The 17,109-nt window shown below is 53.2% G+C and overlaps 7 protein-coding genes across 7 annotated transcripts; 3 read left to right on the plus strand and 4 right to left on the minus strand.

The window, feature by feature from the left end:
- Window positions 1-3,578: 3,578 nt before the first annotated feature.
- On the plus strand, window positions 3,579-5,853 carry BO72DRAFT_375892 (uncharacterized protein; the record flags this gene model as incomplete). The annotated part of the gene is made up of 6 exons (XM_040941193.1): window positions 3,579-3,647; window positions 3,726-3,805; window positions 3,867-4,609; window positions 4,676-4,829; window positions 4,886-5,047; window positions 5,112-5,853. The coding sequence occupies 6 exons, from the start codon at window positions 3,579-3,581 to the stop codon at window positions 5,851-5,853; spliced, it is 1,950 nt and encodes a 649-aa protein (XP_040802173.1).
- A 211-nt stretch (window positions 5,854-6,064) lies between these two features.
- BO72DRAFT_76948 (carbon-nitrogen hydrolase family protein) lies at window positions 6,065-7,421 on the plus strand. The gene is made up of 3 exons (XM_040950696.1): window positions 6,065-6,453; window positions 6,545-6,990; window positions 7,063-7,421. The coding sequence occupies exons 1-3, from the start codon at window positions 6,275-6,277 to the stop codon at window positions 7,401-7,403; spliced, it is 966 nt and encodes a 321-aa protein (XP_040802174.1). The 5' UTR covers window positions 6,065-6,274; the 3' UTR covers window positions 7,404-7,421.
- A 203-nt stretch (window positions 7,422-7,624) lies between these two features.
- BO72DRAFT_476809 (NAD(P)-binding protein) lies at window positions 7,625-8,861 on the minus strand (the record flags this gene model as incomplete). The annotated part of the gene is made up of 4 exons (XM_040947404.1): window positions 7,625-7,894; window positions 7,971-8,323; window positions 8,426-8,654; window positions 8,778-8,861. 4 exons carry the CDS (start codon window positions 8,859-8,861, stop codon window positions 7,625-7,627), a joined length of 936 nt encoding a protein of 311 aa, XP_040802175.1.
- A 615-nt stretch (window positions 8,862-9,476) lies between these two features.
- BO72DRAFT_507461 (acyl-CoA dehydrogenase NM domain-like protein) lies at window positions 9,477-11,566 on the minus strand (the record flags this gene model as incomplete). Its single annotated transcript, XM_040949260.1, has 6 exons — window positions 9,477-10,076; window positions 10,170-10,741; window positions 10,812-10,961; window positions 11,024-11,143; window positions 11,192-11,390; window positions 11,446-11,566. 6 exons carry the CDS (start codon window positions 11,564-11,566, stop codon window positions 9,559-9,561), a joined length of 1,680 nt encoding a protein of 559 aa, XP_040802176.1. The 3' UTR covers window positions 9,477-9,558.
- A 914-nt stretch (window positions 11,567-12,480) lies between these two features.
- Window positions 12,481-13,869, plus strand: BO72DRAFT_337338 (cytochrome P450; the record flags this gene model as incomplete). The annotated part of the gene is made up of 1 exon (XM_040940564.1): window positions 12,481-13,869. A coding segment is annotated over one exon (1,389 nt), but the record flags the coding sequence as incomplete, so codon positions are not given.
- Window positions 13,870-14,164: 295 nt separating this feature from the next.
- Window positions 14,165-15,081, minus strand: BO72DRAFT_495321 (alpha/beta hydrolase; the record flags this gene model as incomplete). The annotated part of the gene is made up of 2 exons (XM_040948539.1): window positions 14,165-14,512; window positions 14,656-15,081. 2 exons carry the CDS (start codon window positions 15,079-15,081, stop codon window positions 14,165-14,167), a joined length of 774 nt encoding a protein of 257 aa, XP_040802178.1.
- A 742-nt stretch (window positions 15,082-15,823) lies between these two features.
- On the minus strand, window positions 15,824-16,950 carry BO72DRAFT_427160 (1,4-beta-D-arabinoxylan arabinofuranohydrolase axhA). The gene has a single exon (XM_040942973.1). It carries the CDS (start codon window positions 16,892-16,894, stop codon window positions 15,887-15,889), a length of 1,008 nt encoding a protein of 335 aa, XP_040802179.1. The 5' UTR covers window positions 16,895-16,950; the 3' UTR covers window positions 15,824-15,886.
- Window positions 16,951-17,109: the final 159 nt, after the last annotated feature.

Here is a 17,109-nt window from a genome sequence, read left to right on the forward strand (position 1 = left end):
AAACCCAATGAGAACGCTGATGATCTCTCTTGTCACCATGTTGAGAAGATGAGGATTGAGTGAGGATTGAGAATCCCCTCGAACCATGTGTATATGACGCGGAGGGAATGGTGTATTTTGCAGGCGGTTGCGTTTCCAGAGGAAATGCCTAAGAGAATCAGTTTTTGCTGCGAATTGGTGTTGGGTCAAGGCACAAAATACTCATAGAGGTTTCCCTGGGGAATTCATTGACCATTTCAACTGCCTCAAGAATACAATCTTGAGATTCCGACGACGGGATTGACTCCAGGAGATCATCAACCATCAGAAACACTGCAAGCCAGCCTGCCTGGCACAACCGTATATCACTTGGAAGTTCGAGAGGAAACATCTCAGTGACCGATTTCAGCATAGCATCTGCTTGTGTGAGGAGACTCTGGTAACAGCCAGACTCCCATGGCTGTAACAGACGAAGCAATTTGATGAGACGGGGAATGTCGTTCGTATTGCCATTGTCATATGGTACTATTCTTGCCGTGATCTCCGATGGCAAGGACGGAACTTGAAGCTGGATGTTGGTTAGATTTTATTGCAGCGGATGCAAGTGCGGGCCAGAAGACTTCACCTGCAAGCTGCCTGGTAAGGTCCTGAGCGGAAGTTTGAGATTTCGCACTGAAATTTTTTCAGCAAAGAGGTTTGAGAAAGCTTGTGCATTTTCTGCTTGAGACGCCATGATCAGCTTTTGTCAAACAAGAAGAACGATCCGATCATTCGTGAAGAGAGATGTTAAGCAGAGGATTGGATGCCGTGTTCGGAGATGGAATCTCTAAACCAAGGTACATCTTCAGTCCTTTATATTGATAGGTGTTATGAGATATCACTCTCAGTTGTGCTACCTGGTGATGCTGAGATTCTTCAGCCACCGGGAGTCGATCACTCCCACCTCTAAAGAGATGTTACGTATGGAGGTGGCTACATGCACAAGTAATCTAATTAGGAAGATACCGACAATGAAAATGTACTATGTCATAGTCTGCATCCACCTAGATGTGTTCATTTGCTGTAAGATACTTCTGTACCATGACTTCAGCATCTTATATGGCTTGCATATGAAGCAACCCGTTCCCTCCCGCTTGCTGAGGCGAGTTCTCAAGCCTGAGATACAATATCGTCGATGCCGGAGACGATTTACAGTCAGGCAATTGGAAGTTCTATAGTCACTTCTTCACAAACCGATCATATAGCTTCTGTCCTCCTATTCAGAATCAGCAGACGAGTGAATTATCCGAGAGGATTAGCGTATGGCGCCAAGGAAAGAATACTCGATCCATATGAGAACAACAGAGGTAGAAAGTAAAGAAGCTAATAAGGAAGGTTGTGGCGTCACATCAGCTGCATATTTCAAGAGAAAGCTTTGACAGCTTCTGCGAGCGCGCTCCCAAAAATGATGAATTACATTAAAAAGGCGCCCCGAAAAATTGTAAACCAGACCCTGCTCCTAGATAATGGTTTGGTTGACTCAGAAACGTTGAAAGAATACTCCATCTTCACTAAGGATTGATAGGGGCTTTCAATAAGGTAGAATCAAGAGCATAAAAGCTTGGAAATTGACGAGGGCCTGACCTGCGGGTTCCTCCCTTGGCCAAAGGCGTTGCGACGCGCCTTTAGCGGGGCCTATACTTACAGCTGTTCAAGCACCTTTTCAAGCACCTTTTCAAGCACCTTTTCAAGCACCTTTTCAAGCACCTTTTCAAGCACCTTTTCAAGCACCTTTTCAAGCACCTTTTCAAGCACCTTTTCAAGCACCTTTTCAAGCACCTTTTCAAGCACCTTTTTAAGCACCTTTTTAAGCACCTTTTAAAGTATCTTTTAAAGTATCTTTTTTAATACTTTCTATGTTTTATTAATTTAGACCTACGGCCTGAATCTACAGCTAGAAAAAGGTCTTGCCATTCCCTTCAGAACCACCCCCCCCCCCCCCCCGGCTATCCGGCGAAGCGTAATTCAGAGATAGAAATCATGTGACTACTATTTAAAAAAATCAATCAGATTGTTTAATTGCGTATAAAGAGTCAGCCAATCAGCGTTCGCCACCCTTGTTCAGGCCCTTACAGAGTTGCAAAGCTAGCGCTTTGCAAATCATGAATCTATATTATATCAACTACATGTTTCCATGTATCGCGTGAGAAGCGCGGTGGCGAAAAGTTTCCCATTCTTTGCTTGCCTATGATCTTGCCAAAAGAAAAGTTAATCGAGTTGTGCGACTTCAAATTTCGATCGAGATTTCTTTCTTCATGCATGTGGTTATTTCTGCAAGGATAGGAGGATTTATCCATTCTTCAGAGATATGCTGCATGCAGGCTTGTGTATTCAGTTAGATCCCTTATAATTGTCAGTGGAGTCTCTATCCCTAGTCTCAGATCTGCCGGTTTTATTTTGTTCTCTGAGTACTATGTGCTGATGACCCTCAGATTATTCCTGGTAAGGAAGTAGTGCAAGGGGAGATGAAGGCGGTAGATCGATTATAGTAGCAAAAACGACAATCTTAACGCATCAAAGCAAGTGTTGTTAACATTCCACCTCCTTGTATAGAACGCAGTGGCAAAAATAGTGCCACAAAATCACTACATAGCCCAGTTCTTAGGCTTTGTATCTTTCTTCAACTGGAAAATAACAGGTTGCATCATTCCACATTTAACATATTCAAAGACCTTAAACAATATTCAAAATATATAAGCTCTTTGCAGAGCCCAGTTCAGTGTTAGCAATATACCACCACTTAATCTGCAACAATGGTTGTAAACTTCACAGTCTTTGGTTTGTTTGCCGGTATGGCCACGCAGTCTCTTATCTTGCGCCATGGTGAGTGGGATATGAAAGGTCCAGAGTTCCTTTTGTCTTTTGTTGTCCTTCATGTTGCCACCCTCGGGCTTCAGATTCTACAACCGGAATCGGGTTTATCAGGCTGTTTTACAGTCGGGAAGTTTGGCTGACTCTTGCTTAGTACCACTTTCTACCGCACATGCAGTTTCCTGGTTCTTTCATTGCCCGAATTAGTCAGGCATACATATTCTTCCTAAGTTTGAAGAAAAGCAATTGTTCCTAGAGAATCAGAAGCTGCACTTAAACTAAATATTTCAGAAAATTAAATCTTAAGCTTAAAATATTTAAACTCTTTACTGATTTTTTGTTTATTATAGTCTTAGAATGGAAATAAATACTCATAATCCCATCATAAAACGGTATTTATTTTCTCCCCTTTCTTTTTCTTTTCTTTTTTTTTTTTTACAAAAGTGATGAACGGTTGGAGAGATCAGGCACAGCAGCAGATCCCACCGCCTGGCAGAATTCTGTAAGTGGATTGGCGCCTGATGCCCTACTATTCAGGCAGCAGTTGCTTCCTTATCGCTTATCGCGTTGCCTTACGTGATTCCAGCGTCGCTTATCATCCTCTTCCTCTCTGCATACAAATCAACCATTAAGTTACTGTAAAATCACCTTCTTGATACCACACTGCTATGTGTCACCACTGAAGGAAGAAGGCCTTAAAACCGACGAAGATTCCGCCTCAAGCTTTGAGCCTTATCGAGTCCCACATTATGGACTCCAATAGCTCAAATTCTCGCGTCTCGGTGGCCTGTGAGACCTGCCGCAGACGGAAGCGCAAGGTAAGAGCATCAAATCGGCCTTCACGCCACATCTTCAATAGCCCCGTGAATGATTGGTAATGAGGGAGCTTTCTCCAGTGTGATGGCTTGCGTCCTGCTTGCTCGTTGTGTATAACCAAGCGTGCAGTTTGCCAGTACAATACCGAAAAGCGCAACAGGTCTGCATCCCCATTGAATAGTCTTCGGCCACGGTTCTAACATATCTTTCCATCATGACAGGCGTAGAGTTGACGCGGACTATGTGAGGGGGCTGGAAGATCAGATCGCGATGCTCAAAGAGGAGTTGCATCGATCCCAACCCGTCAACGCCGTCACTTTGACCGAGAACGTCCGGCTCGGACGCAAGGAGGCTTGTGCGAATTCCCATAACAATACGGCAGATCCTGCTACTGTTGCTTCTGCTATACCAGACAGCATGTCAACTGCGATCGAAGACGTCAGCGCCCTGATCTGGCGTATGAGTATTGAAAGCAATGGGGAAGAAGCGTTTATTGGACCGTCGGGAAATTTCTGTTTCCCTGTCTCCCACTGGGAGGATCTGAGCACGGGTGGACAGAAGCATATGCCTTCTACGACTCTCCCTAGTCCAAGCTCCTGGGAAGAATCCTCCGGATCTAGCCGGACGGACATACGAAGTACTACAAGCTACCTGCTCGCTTTGTTCACACAATGCGTCAACCCCATTCACCAGTTCGTCGACACGGAGACTCTGAATAAGCTGCACGGCGATCACCTGAACGCAGACCTCACACTAATCAAGACCGCTGCGTTAGCCGCTGGCGCACTTTACTCGGATGATGCCAAGAGCAGGACGGTTGGCGAGGAGGCTGCAGCCGTGGTTGACGCCATGGTCATGCAGCACTGTCGAGAATCGCCGAGTGTTCATACCGTACAGGCTTTATCTATCATGTGCTGGCGGGAGCTGGGGCTCGAGGAACACAACATGGCGTGGATGTACAACTGTGAGTGCACTGAGGGATTCCAGTGGGCTGGTCCATGTCAAACTGACAAACTATGACCATGAGAAGCAATGTGTGCCAGCATGGCCCTTCACCTAGGCCTACCAGTCAGCATGGCCCAGGAGACCAAATTATCCGATGCTGAGTCCATCAATTCACACCAAGAAGTTCACGCTCGTCACGTTCAGTTGAGAGCGCTCTGGTCATCAGTGTTCATGGATCGGTATGTGAGAGGCAACATCGCGATGCGATTCTTCCAAGCTGATGCCACCGAGACAGAATCGCAACATCCCTTTTGGGACGCAACTGTATGCTCCCATGGAGGCGGATCAAGACCCAGTTCTTTATCAGCACCGTTGGGCCGGTACCTTCCCTAGACGAGCTAGCCTTTGACCATCAATGCCGCTTGTGGTTCATCCATGATCAACACATGGATAGAATGTATGTTTCCGCCCCAGAAGCAGGACCCACCCAGAACTCCGACTCATTCAACTTGAACCTTCAGCTACTCGTTCGAATTCACAAGCTTGAGCAGCGCCCAAAAGTTCCATATCTTGTTGAATGCGCGGGACCAATTGTACGCTTTTCGACGACAGGTGGACCCTCAAATCCAGTTGGGCCGGACCCGTGCGATCGTGCCCTCGATCATCTACTTGCACATCTCGTACCACATGTCGCATATCCTCATCCACCGGCCGTACCTCAAGCAAGCCACCCAGCGAAGCAGCATGTACCAGCTATGCGTTCGCGCCATGTCCACCGCCGCGGCGTCGATTGTCCGACTCCTCCGTGAGTACCGCAAGGTCGCGCCGGTCGACCACATGCCCCCGTTCGTGGTTCACAGTGTGCTCACGGCCGCCGTGACGCACCTCTGCAATGCGACCTCGACGTACCAGGCCCTACGAAGCGCGTCAACTGCGCAGTTTCGGGTGTGTTTCCATGTCCTGTGGGTGATGCAGCAGCGGTGGGTCAAAGCGAGGCGAGCGATTTGTCTCTTGCGGCAGCTGGCGCGCAGATGGCAGGTCATGGGGGCCTTGCCTTTGCAGCATGGGTTTTCTGCTGTCTCTAATCCGAGAGAGGAGGCGCCAGAAGAGGAGCAGCTTGAGTCAGAATGGTTGCCCGCGGAGGAGGCTCATGAGGACGAGGACACGGCTTTATTTGACAGTGAAGAAACAGGGACCGCCAGCATCTTTCCGGACCTCTTCCATGAGTCCGGCTTCGACTTGTTTGGGATGACAGACTACTAGCACGATTTCCTTTGGACTTCAACTTCCGACGCGCCACAGTTATTAAATATCCGTTTTTACGACCACCAGCTCTAAATTAGGTGTACCTTCGGCTCTCACCCTGCTCAAGCGCGTCGGCCATTGGGGTGGTTTTATCAGGACCAGAAGGTCATCTTCAAGTGGTCTGACAGTTCGCCGAAAATTGGGCGGGGTCAAGCGGCGGAAGACAAATTCCGCCTCGATAACCCCGCAATAATCTGATAAGAAGCTATCTGAACGAGCTGCAACAGTCATAACACTTGATTAAAGTTATCGCCGTCTCTGCTCTGCTTGCGCTGAGTGAAGCTTAAAAGTGCGCATACTTTAACCTCCAGCACCGGAGCTTCTGAAGCTCTCCCACACAGTACTCTACCCAGAAATCCAGCACCACAATAACCTCATCATGCGCGCCCCTGCCACCTCAACAGTCCGCGTCGCCGTCACCCAAGCCGAACCGGTGTGGCTGGATCTCGACGCAACGGTCGCGAAGACATGTACTCTGATTGCTGAAGCCGCCAAAAAGGGCGCGCAGTTGATCAGCTTCCCCGAATGCTGGATCCCGGGATACCCTGCTTGGATCTGGTAAGGCACGCCCTTCGCCCTGCCCTAACCCGATCTCCCCCAACAAACCGGCACTCAAACCTGACGCAAGCACTCCTACAAATCCTTCTAGGTCCCGCCCCGTCGACATGAACCTTTCATCTCTGTACATCCAAAACTCCTTGAAGGTCGACTCCCCGCAGATGGCGACGATCCAGCGCTGCGCGGCGGAGCACAAGATCGCCGTGGTGCTGGGCTTCTCGGAGCACATCCACCACTCCCTGTACATCGCGCAGGCGATCGTCGACTCGGACGGGAAGATCCTCGCGCTGCGCAAGAAGATCAAAGCCACGCACATGGAACGGACCATCTTCGGCGACTCGTTCGGCGACTGCCTCAACAGCGTGGTTGACACCACCGCTGCCGGGCGCGTCGGCGCCCTCTCGTGTTGGGAGCACATCCAGCCCCTCCTCAAGTACCACACGTATGCGCAGCGCGAGCAGATCCACGTCGCCGCCTGGCCGCCGCTGTTCGACGCGGACAATAAAGAGGAGTGTTTGTATAGCATGTCGCGCGAGGGTACTTCCCCTTTCCCCATTGGGACCACTTCCTTCCCACTCAGTATCGGCTAACATCGCGAATCGATTGCAGGAACCATCGCCCTCGCCCGCACCTACGCAATCGAATCCCAGTCCTACGTCCTGCACACCACCGCCGTCATCAGCCAGGCCGGGATTGACAAGATGCAGACCGCCACGGGGAGCATGATGAGCACCCCCGGAGGCGGCAGTTCGGCGATCTTCGGGCCCGATGGCCGCCTGCTTTCGGCGCCCATCCCCAGCACGGAGGAGGGGATCATCTACGCGGACTTGGACCTGGATGGGCCGATTCAGCGGACGAGAGCCTTTGTCGATGTCTGTGGGCATTATAGCCGACCGGATTTGCTGTGGTTGGGGGTGGGGTCGCGAGACGGACGCCACGTAAGGGAGTAGAGGTAGACGTTGACGGGGTGGTGAAGAATGGGTGGTCAAGACCATGTACTGTCCAATCTTGCTTTCAGTCTCCAGGCTTGGCATGCATCCTGTATTTCTTCGTCTTCAGCTCTGCTTTCTGTCGCCTGTACCCTACGAGACAGGCGAGCTCTCACTCCCCACGGCTGTGTATATATTTTCAATTCTGGCAACATCAAGAATCTAGCCATTCAGCCACACCCTCACGTACTCTGATAAACCCCCTTCACTTCCCCTCTAAGGACTTCCCTGATATACTCCTCGAAAGAAACATACTCGAAATCCGGATACAAGTCCTTCCCACTCAAGTACCCCAAGTACTCAGCATTCTCAGGAGTATTATCCCCCCTGATCCCCCAAGAATAAAACAACTGCGCCGCAACATGCGCCAGCAAGGCCCCGGTATCCCCGGGGCTGTGGGCCAGCCTCATCCGCGCCTTATCCACCGCATCCCGCGCCTCCACCTCGGATACCTAGTTCAACCCCAACGTCAGCTCCTCCCTACCCCTCCAACCTAGAACGGTATAACCAAAAAAGGACTCGACTCACATATCTCCGCTCCAGCTTCTCCCCACTCACGCGCTCCACCACCTCACACACCCGATTCAGCGTATACACCTCATTGTACACATGCACCCGCCGATTCAAGGTCCGCGGATCGGCGATGATCCGCGCGACGTAGCGCCCCACGTCGCGCAGGTCCGCCAGCGCCGTCGGCACGTTCCCATCGCGCCCCAGCGGGAAGCCGTCGTGCTGGGCTGCGGGGGGCAGGAGATGGTCGACGCGGCCCGAGGGCAGGCGCGGGAGGCTCAGTTGGTGCCACCAGCCGGCGTCGATGTAGGTATACGGCAGACGGAGCTTTTGGATGTAGTGCAGGTTTTCTCCCTTCTTTTTTTTTCTTGCTGGGGGGTTGTTAGTATATCGGACTGTGGTTGTGATTGGGGATTTTGGCTGCGTTGGTGGTGTGATGTGATAGTGGAGGGGGGTGGGGGCATCTCGCGCACGACGCACCTTTTCGCGGAAATCCACCACCCCCCTGGGCGGGATGATGATCATCAGCGCGGACTGCACGAATCGCTTGACGCCAGCGGCTTTGGCGGCGTCGGCGAGGGGGATTTCGTCGGCGAGCGCGTCGAAGTGGATGGCTGAGATGACGATGTCGATGCCCTGGAGGAGGGTGATAAGGGGGGCGATGGGGCCGCGGAGGTCCGCGGAGACGAGTTGACGCCCCGGCTTTGAAGGGCGAGATTGGTGGGTTTGTTGATGGACTGTGGTCTTGTGAGGGCGGTGATTTTCTGTTGTATGATTGTTGTTAGAGAGTTGTGGAATGATGCATGGGTGTGCGGATCGTGTTACAAATTTCGGGGTGGAGGAGCTTAACAGCGCATTCACGATGGATTGACCTGTCTCGCCGCTGGCTCCGACTATAGCAACTTTCATGGTGGTAGACATTTTGATCGCAGGGGTTTTGATTGATGGACTGGATGTGGATTGCTCTCTGGGCGATGCGAGTGCATTTATAGCCGTAGAATATCCTGTTAACTTGGGCGACTTGGCGGTGACAAGCATATCTTGAACGAGCATACCCACGATCATTCCGCCATGAAAGCTCAGCGAAACCTGTTGGTGCTGACCAATGTTGGTCTGTACGTATGTAGAAGCTTCCCTGGGTATACTTGATCATTCGAAGAATAACTGTCGCCCTGGTTCAAGATATGTGGGTCCAGGGTCTTCGGTTTGGAAGCAGTAGACTGGACGACGGAAAATATCTTCCATGGCCCACAGTTGTGGGACCCTCTTCTATAGATGGTCTTGGCGCCTCCTGGTGCTTTATAATCCAGATTCGATCTTTTAGCTCACATACGAAGTAAATGACTAACCCCGGGTTTCCGAATATAACGCAAAACAAATGACCCGGTTGATTGCTTTTGCATCACTTAATCGAACGATCTTGTGGCGAGAGCCCAGCGGGGCAACCCCGACAATTAGGGTTAGCATGCGTGCTGCTTGCTACAGATGGCTTTTCGGCTGCATGCTTCCTTGAGCACACCCTGCTTTGTCCCTGGGCTCAGAAATGCCCCAGATAGATCGCCCTTTTTTGCTCGCTGGAAACTCAAGCGAAGCAGATACGACCAAGTCATAGCCGACTCTCCCTCTGCCCCTCCCTGTTCCCGTCCTCCCCAAAAGTCGGCAACCCCGCCACAAACCTTTCCATCCGCTCCGCCGAAAGAATCGGCGCCGTGCAAAACCGTTCCACCCCCAGCCCGTCCAGCAGCTCCTCAACCCTAGGCTCCAGCGCATCCAGCGCCCGCCGTTCCTGGTCCAGTTGCGCCTCACGTGATAGCCCGCAGTGCTCCGCATACCACGCCGGATCCTGCAACACCACCCCCGCCTCGTACAGCGCCAGAAGATCCGGCTCAACCCCGGCATCCAGCGCTGCCTCGTAGGCCATGCGCTGGCCGATCGCCTCGACGATGGGCAGGCACTGGGGCAAGAGCACGCGGTTGTATTCGGCGCCGCGGTGGCCATCGGACATTGTGTGGAGGCGCGTGCGGGTGGCAGCTAGCAGGCCGGTCTCGTGCTGGGCTAGAAGAGTGGCAGGGTGCCTGGACTGGGGCATTGCGTAGCGGTTCAGGAGGAGTTCGGTTGTTAGGCCTATACTGTCATAATTTGTGTTAGTTTCTTGACAGGTAATGGGAGACTATGGTGATAGGTGAGCTTGGGTTCGGGGCACTGGGGCCAACATACGAATACTCAGAACCAGTGTATCCCCCTCCGAGACAGCAATCCCTCGGCTTTCGAGCTGCGATTCGACAATGTGGTTGTACTCGTACAGCCCCTGGGCGCCGCAGCGCTCGGCGAGGTGGAACCCGCTGTGCTGGACTGCCTTGGATAGGACGGCCTTGACGCAGACGCCGAGTGCGTGGCGGACAGGGGCTGTGAGGGTTGGGTCTGTGTACTGTGCAATGCACTGGGGAATCCAGGCCTCGAAGACGGCGATCTGGGCCAGCGCGTGCAGAATGGGTTGCTGTTGGGTCCGAAAGGTGAATATCGAGATGAGACTGCCTTCAGGGTTGGTGATGCGGCGGCGGAGGCTGTACTTCCCCGCCACAAACGCACAGCGCTTGAGAATCGGGAGGAGGGTGGTCGAGATGGCCATCGTGCCGACCCCAATCCGTGAGATGACGTGCAGGAAGTTCTGGCGGGGATCGTCCGGCTTGGCGAGAGAGCCCAGCAGCGCAGATGCTGGGAGCCGAACGTGGTTGAAGCTGGTGATCGAATGGTCGAGGGGCTTGGAGCCGGCTCGACGGGGAAGCACTCTACGCGCAAAGAGGAATGAGATTGGTCATCCTAGTGACGATTTGGGAGACTTAGGAGGCTAGCACGTACCTGCATGTAACGCCAGGGCACATTTCCCGGCCGTTGTTCAGCCAGACAATAAACGGCCGCACGTCTCGGTCTTCGTTCTCCACTATAAGTCTGGCCATGACGAGCCCAAACCGTGGGAATCCCTCTACCGGTGACGTAGGAGGCATGTACCTGAGCAATTTTTTAGATTTTGTGCCATCGGTGCAGGGGGGTTGTGAGTGGATTTGACTTACTTGGCCGCATGCAAGCGAGGAGTGTATAGATCGAAACTACCGTCTGACAACAAGGTTGCTGTCGTCTCTAGATGCTTGGCATCGAGGCCATGGCCTAGCTCGGTGAGCATATACTGCCCCCTGACGAATTGGTCAATAGACGAGTCTATCACTGGGTCAAGAACTCACTGAACATCAAAGCTCAGCACACGCTTGACAAGGTTCTGGTACTCGGTCCTCTTCTCAGCATAGGTAGCCAAGGTACCGGCGACAAGGTTGCATTGGATGGTGATGAGTGAGAATGCGGAAATATCAAAAGCGCAAATATCATCACGGTGAAAGGCCCAGAACTTGGGTGTTAGGTGTGAAATATCGTTTGGCGCGAAGCCTAGAGTAGTGCCAGTCAGTGTAGTGAAACAGTTGCTATTGGATGCTCGTCCCACCATAGTATCTTGTGATGCTTCGAGCTCGGAGATCGCTCATCCGGGTTTGATCCACTTCTGAAAGACTATTATAAGAAAGATTGAATAGATTTTGGTCAAGTAGAACAGTGGTAGAGGACATCATAACGATGGCTTTACTTGTTTGTGGATGATATGCTTTGGAGGATGGACGGAAGCTTGTCTTATATGTCCTTCGAGATGCTTACACGAGAAGGGCACTTTTGTGACCTGAGCTTTTGTCCTTCGACGACCAGTAGAATGTGATCTACTCGCCGCTTATTTCTTGAATGATTGACTTTTGCTCTGTGGGCCCTTGGTTGCAGTTGCGGATTTTGGTTGAGGTCTCCGTACCTGTCATATCCCTCTCTCCTCGAAGCCCATCGACGTGTATTGCAAGCTGGTCCATGGACTTACGTATCGATGACTTAGTGTTGACATCGAGGAAGCAACAATTCTTGCTGAGAGAGCAAATGGCGATGGCTCTTTCCTATTCAAGAGACAACTCGTCGCTTGCTGGCCTCATTCTGGTGCAGGTCAATTACGACATGACTCGTGCAGACTGCACGATCAATAAGATTCGACGCATATGTACCAATATTCAATATCAGTGTTGTCTGGGAAGAGGTGCAGAGAGTATGTACCCGTGAATGAGTGGATCTATTAGGTGCACACCTTTTGGAATGACACCCACACTGAGTTATACCTTGCGCCCAGTCTTCATAAACAGGTCTACGGAGCAGAGGCCACGATTCAATGCGCGCCATTGACGACATAAACCGGACGTATATCAGGACGGTCGTGAGCGTTTTTCTGGGTTTCTCGGTCAGAAAATAGCGCAGGTGAATTCTATACTAGTGGGCACGTTTAAATACTCGTGGACTCGCAGGAATCGATAGCTGCGCCTCGAAACCGCTAATATACTGCCAATATAGTGTTATCTTTTATATTGCTTATCGCCCCGGTATAGAGACGATGATTGTTTTCCTTACAATAGCAATTTTTGGATACTTGTACCTTCTGCTACGACTCAACAAGAGAAGACATCAATATCCACCGGGGCCGCGGCCACTCCCGATCATCGGCAATCTGCACCAGTTGCCACGGCGGGATCCGTGGCGAACCCTAAAAACCTGGCACAATCGACACGGCCCCATCATCACCGTCTGGGTGGGCTCCCGCCCGATGATCATCATCGGTTCTTTCCATTGCGCGAAAGAGCTCTTCAAACGACGAGGGGCCATCTATGGCTCTCGCCCCGCGTACTTTGCCGATGCCATGGGCAGCGACTCCCTGGCCGTGGCTCTGCCATATGGTCTCCAGTGGCGCCGACACCGCCTCCTTCTCCCCACATTGCTGAACAAGCGCCGATGCAAGGACTACATCAGTCTCCAGGACCTCGAGTGCAAGCAGCTACTATGGGAGCTGCTCTGGACCGACGACTTTGCGGGGCGAATCCACCGCTTCGCCGCAAGTTTGACTTTTGCATTGGCGTATGGGCGCCGACTGGAGCGCGGGGATGAGCCAGAGGTGAAAGAAATAGATCACATCATGCGCGAGCTCCTGGGCGAGGTGTGCCTGCCAGGGGTGGCGTTCCCTATCCTGGACCATCTGCCAGACTGGCTGGCACCGTGGAGAAGAAGCGCCGCCCGACTACAGGACAGCCAGGCGCGGTTCTTCACACACCACATGCTGAGGGCGCTCCAAACGACACAAACAAAGACATGGAGTCGTACCATCCGCGACCTCGCCTGCGCCCGATGGCCCGAGTCGGCATTCAGCGAGAACGAGATGGCCCACGTCGTCGGAGTCAACTACGAGGCCGGCAGCGACACCACGGCCTTTGTGCTCGAAGTCTTCATCCTGGTGGTAGTGCTGCAGCGACCGGCCGTGCTGCGCGCGCAGGCTGAACTAGACAAAGTGGTGGGTTTTCAGCGGATGCCGACACTGGACGATATGCCCCGGCTTCCGTACCTTCAGGCTTTCGTGGAAGAGGTGCTGCGCTGGCGGCCCGTCGTTCCTGGGGGTCTGCACCATTGCACAACTCAGGACGACGAGTACATGGGCTATCGCATTCCGCGAGGTACGACTGTCATCCAGAACCACTGGTCGCTGGACTTCGATGAAGACGTCTTCCAGGATCCGCACAGCTTCCTCCCGGAGAGGTGGATCGAGAACCCCGATTTGCCAACCTGTGCGTTCGGAATGGGGCGAAGGCTTTGTCCCGGCGAGCATCTGGCTCGTAACTCGTTGAATCTTGTCATTTCGCGCATGCTGTGGGCGTTTCATATTCAGTATGTGGGGAATGAGCCGCCAGACCCATTTGCCATGACGCAGGGGATCAGCTCGCGGCCACGGCCCTTCAAAGCCGAGTTTCGGCCGCGGAGCCCGTCTCGTCGAACTCTTATTGAGACTGAGTGGAAGAATGTATTAGATGCTGGTTCTATTTAATTCAGTTTGTAACGCGCCAAGCCTTCTGTTCTCAATCTCTAGTAAGCTCATCCACAGGAGCCTTGTAAGATCGGCATAATAAGATATATGTGGCCGAAAAAAGATCTGCTTGCAGTGATAAATACCGTATAGCCCTCGTTGTTTCCACCCCTATCCCACAGACCTTAGAAACATTCACGGAATACCCCTCCCAACGACCACAAGTAACAACAACCCAACCCAGCAGATCTCAAAATCCGCCATACACCCCAGTTTATCCCCCTCCCAAACACTACACCCACAACCCGGCCACCTCCAAAATCACCCCCACTAACTCCTCCGCCGCCGACATCTGCGGACTATGCCCCGTGTCCAGCTCTCGCGTCACCCACTCCACCCCCGTCGCCTCCACCATCGCCCGCTGCGCCTCATACGGCACCGCGCGGTCCTGCAGGGTATGGATGTATGCCACGCGTCCACGAAACGCCTCCGTCGCCCAGCTCGCCTGCGGACACGGACTCGCAAACGAGGTATACCCCTGACTGAGAGCGGACTGGGCCGCCGCGGCAGCGAGGACGGGCTCGACGTCGTAGAAGAGCGGGGGGATAGGGTCGGCGCATTTGAGGAGGTTCTCTTTCTCCTAGAGCACAGACAGACACCTATCAGTTTCATTCGAGATAAATCGTAGACAGACATATTTGTCGAGCCAGCCGCAACGTCAGAAAGTCTTGCTAGTAGGGATAAGCAACGCCAAGGCCAAGGCGAGGAGGGGAGAGGGCATACATCAAACTGGATATGAGGCGGCAACTGGCCCCCAAACCCATCAATCACGCTCGACCCATCCCCGCCGCGGGGAAGGATGCTGGCGATGAAGATCTGGCCCAGCACCGCCGTGGACTTGCCCTCCGCGGCGCGGTCGGCGCGAGCAAGCCCCACTGCGGCGGCGCTGGCGGGCATTCCGCTGTAGGAGTGGCTGATCAGGATTACGTCCTGCCGGGCTACATCCAGTAGGGGCAGGAGCAGGCGGTGGCGGATGTAGTGGGTGTCGTCGGCGGCGGTGATGGGGTCGGTGGCGCTGATGCTGGGCAGAAGACCCGTGAAGGTGCCGTGGCCGGCGGATTGGAGGAGGTGGAGGAGGTGGGCGTAGTGGGACGGGTTCTGCGACGCGCCTGGGATGAGGACGAAGATGGGTTTCTTGGGGTGCGACATGGTTGGATTTGGGAATTTGAGGGTGGACTGGGTACGATTTGAGGGATGAAGAAGAAATTGAGAGTCAGAGGGAGAGAGTTGACAGCATGCAGACGAGGGGTTTATAATGCTGTTGTTCGTGATCGAGGCGATGCCCTCAGGTCGTCAGCCTAGTATAACTGACTTTTTGGTGACTGCGTAGTGCACGCACTATGTCTCCTAGACTAACGGATGGTACCGCCCAAGCTTAACTCTGATTCGATCTTCCGCTTATGGTGGAGCACCAGTGCAATGATTTGAGTGGCTGCTTCTGCATTAGCGCGAAATTTTGCTTCATCTCACAGCTCCGGTGCGGGTCGGCTTGCTATAGTGCTTACTCCGTATATTCTCTCGCCTGGACCCCAGTCACTGCTCCAAACATCAGATTGTCACCATGCTGGTACACGCGTGTCACCAGAGTGAGCGAGTAGCTGAGGGATGTTGCTGCCAGCCCTTGCCTATCCCGCCTAGGCACATGATGAACTACAAGCACAGCGGGTAAATTTACGTGGTTGAAGGAGGTGGAGGTCTCCATGTTAGGGTCGAGGACATGCCAAAAGGTGAAAGACTAAGTTCGGAGCTACTCAGCGGATGATGCTGACTACCTTAGGCTCAAGAGATGGTAATGGTTCCGTGGTAACTGGAGAGATTTCTCGTAGGGGTTGGGCATACATAAGGAGTAACTAGGGCATGCCGTGCCACATGACCTTGGCTATAGGAGCATCTCACATCTCACATCGTCCCCATCCCGAAAGTCTGATCCGTCAATCCATCCAAGCCGACCCCTTCAGTGCTTCAGAGTGAGCACACCCGGCCGCCACGGTTGCGTGTTGTAGTCGCCACTGCTGTTGGGGTCCTTGCCCTGATAGAGCAACTGGAGGTTACAAGGATCGACAGTCATCGTCTGGTCCGGGTTGTTGCGCACTAAGTCGCCGTGACTAATGTCCTGAGTCCAGGTGGCACCACTGTTGGCCTTGCCCGCGAAGGGCTGGTTCTCGCTGGCCGCCTGGGGCGTCCACGCCCCGCCGAGACTGCTGGCCGTGAAGGACCGGAAGTACCGACGCCCAGTCGAGCCGATCGCCTCGACGATCATCAGGTACTTGCTCTGGCCCTGGCCGCCCTGGACAGTGTACACCTGGACCGCCTCGAAGATATCGTTCCGGGCGCCACTGAGCACCACCTCGTACTGCGTGCCGAAGTTCCCAGGGAAGTTGCCGATGGGCATGCTGGCCCGGTAGATCTTGCCGTTGTCGCCGGCGAAGAAGAGATACATGTTTGTGGCGTCCCCGATCACGGTCTGGTCGATGGCGCCCGTGCCGGAACTTTCTCCGCTACCGATCTGGCCCGAGAATAGGGGCTGCTCTGCGGACCAGCTGTTGACGTTGGTGGGGTCGGTGGAGGTGCGGTAGGTGAAAGTGCTGGACCCCCACTGGGTGGCGAGCACCCAGATGTTCTTGGGCTGGAAGTAGAACAAGGTGGGGGCCACGGCACCGAAGCTCGTGGCGATTTGGCTGGCTTGAGCCATGTCCGCCCAGTTGGAGAATGGACTGAAGGTCATCGACCCGTAGCTACCTTTGGTATCGGTGGTTGATGCATAGACGATGTGCTTGCCATTCCAAACAACATCAGTGAAGTCTTTCAGGCTGGTCCATCCCGACTTCGGAGTTGCGAGAGCTCCGGTTGAGGTCCAGGAGTAGGTAGAAGGAAGAGGGCAGCTTGCGGAGGCAAAGGGTGCAGAGACAAGAAGGCAGATGCCGGACGACAGCAGACCAGCTTTGGCCTTGAGGAATTTCATGTTGGTGGGATCTCTTCTGCAGCAGAGAAGGAGAGATAAAGAGGTGGTATTGAAAGACTTGGGGTACAAAAGACAAGTGATGGATAGAGGGCCGCACCACAGTTGATATACCTTCGAATCTGGCTAAAGGAATTCGTAATTTGTCCAGGGCAATGTCTTGGTTTTGCGCTCGCTAGACAAGCCTAGGTGTTTCGGATAAAAGCAGGGTTCTTTTG

This window comes from Aspergillus fijiensis, assembly GCF_003184825.1.
Source record: "Aspergillus fijiensis CBS 313.89 unplaced genomic scaffold BO72scaffold_18, whole genome shotgun sequence".
NCBI classification, from domain to species: Eukaryota; Fungi; Ascomycota; class Eurotiomycetes; order Eurotiales; family Aspergillaceae; genus Aspergillus; species Aspergillus fijiensis.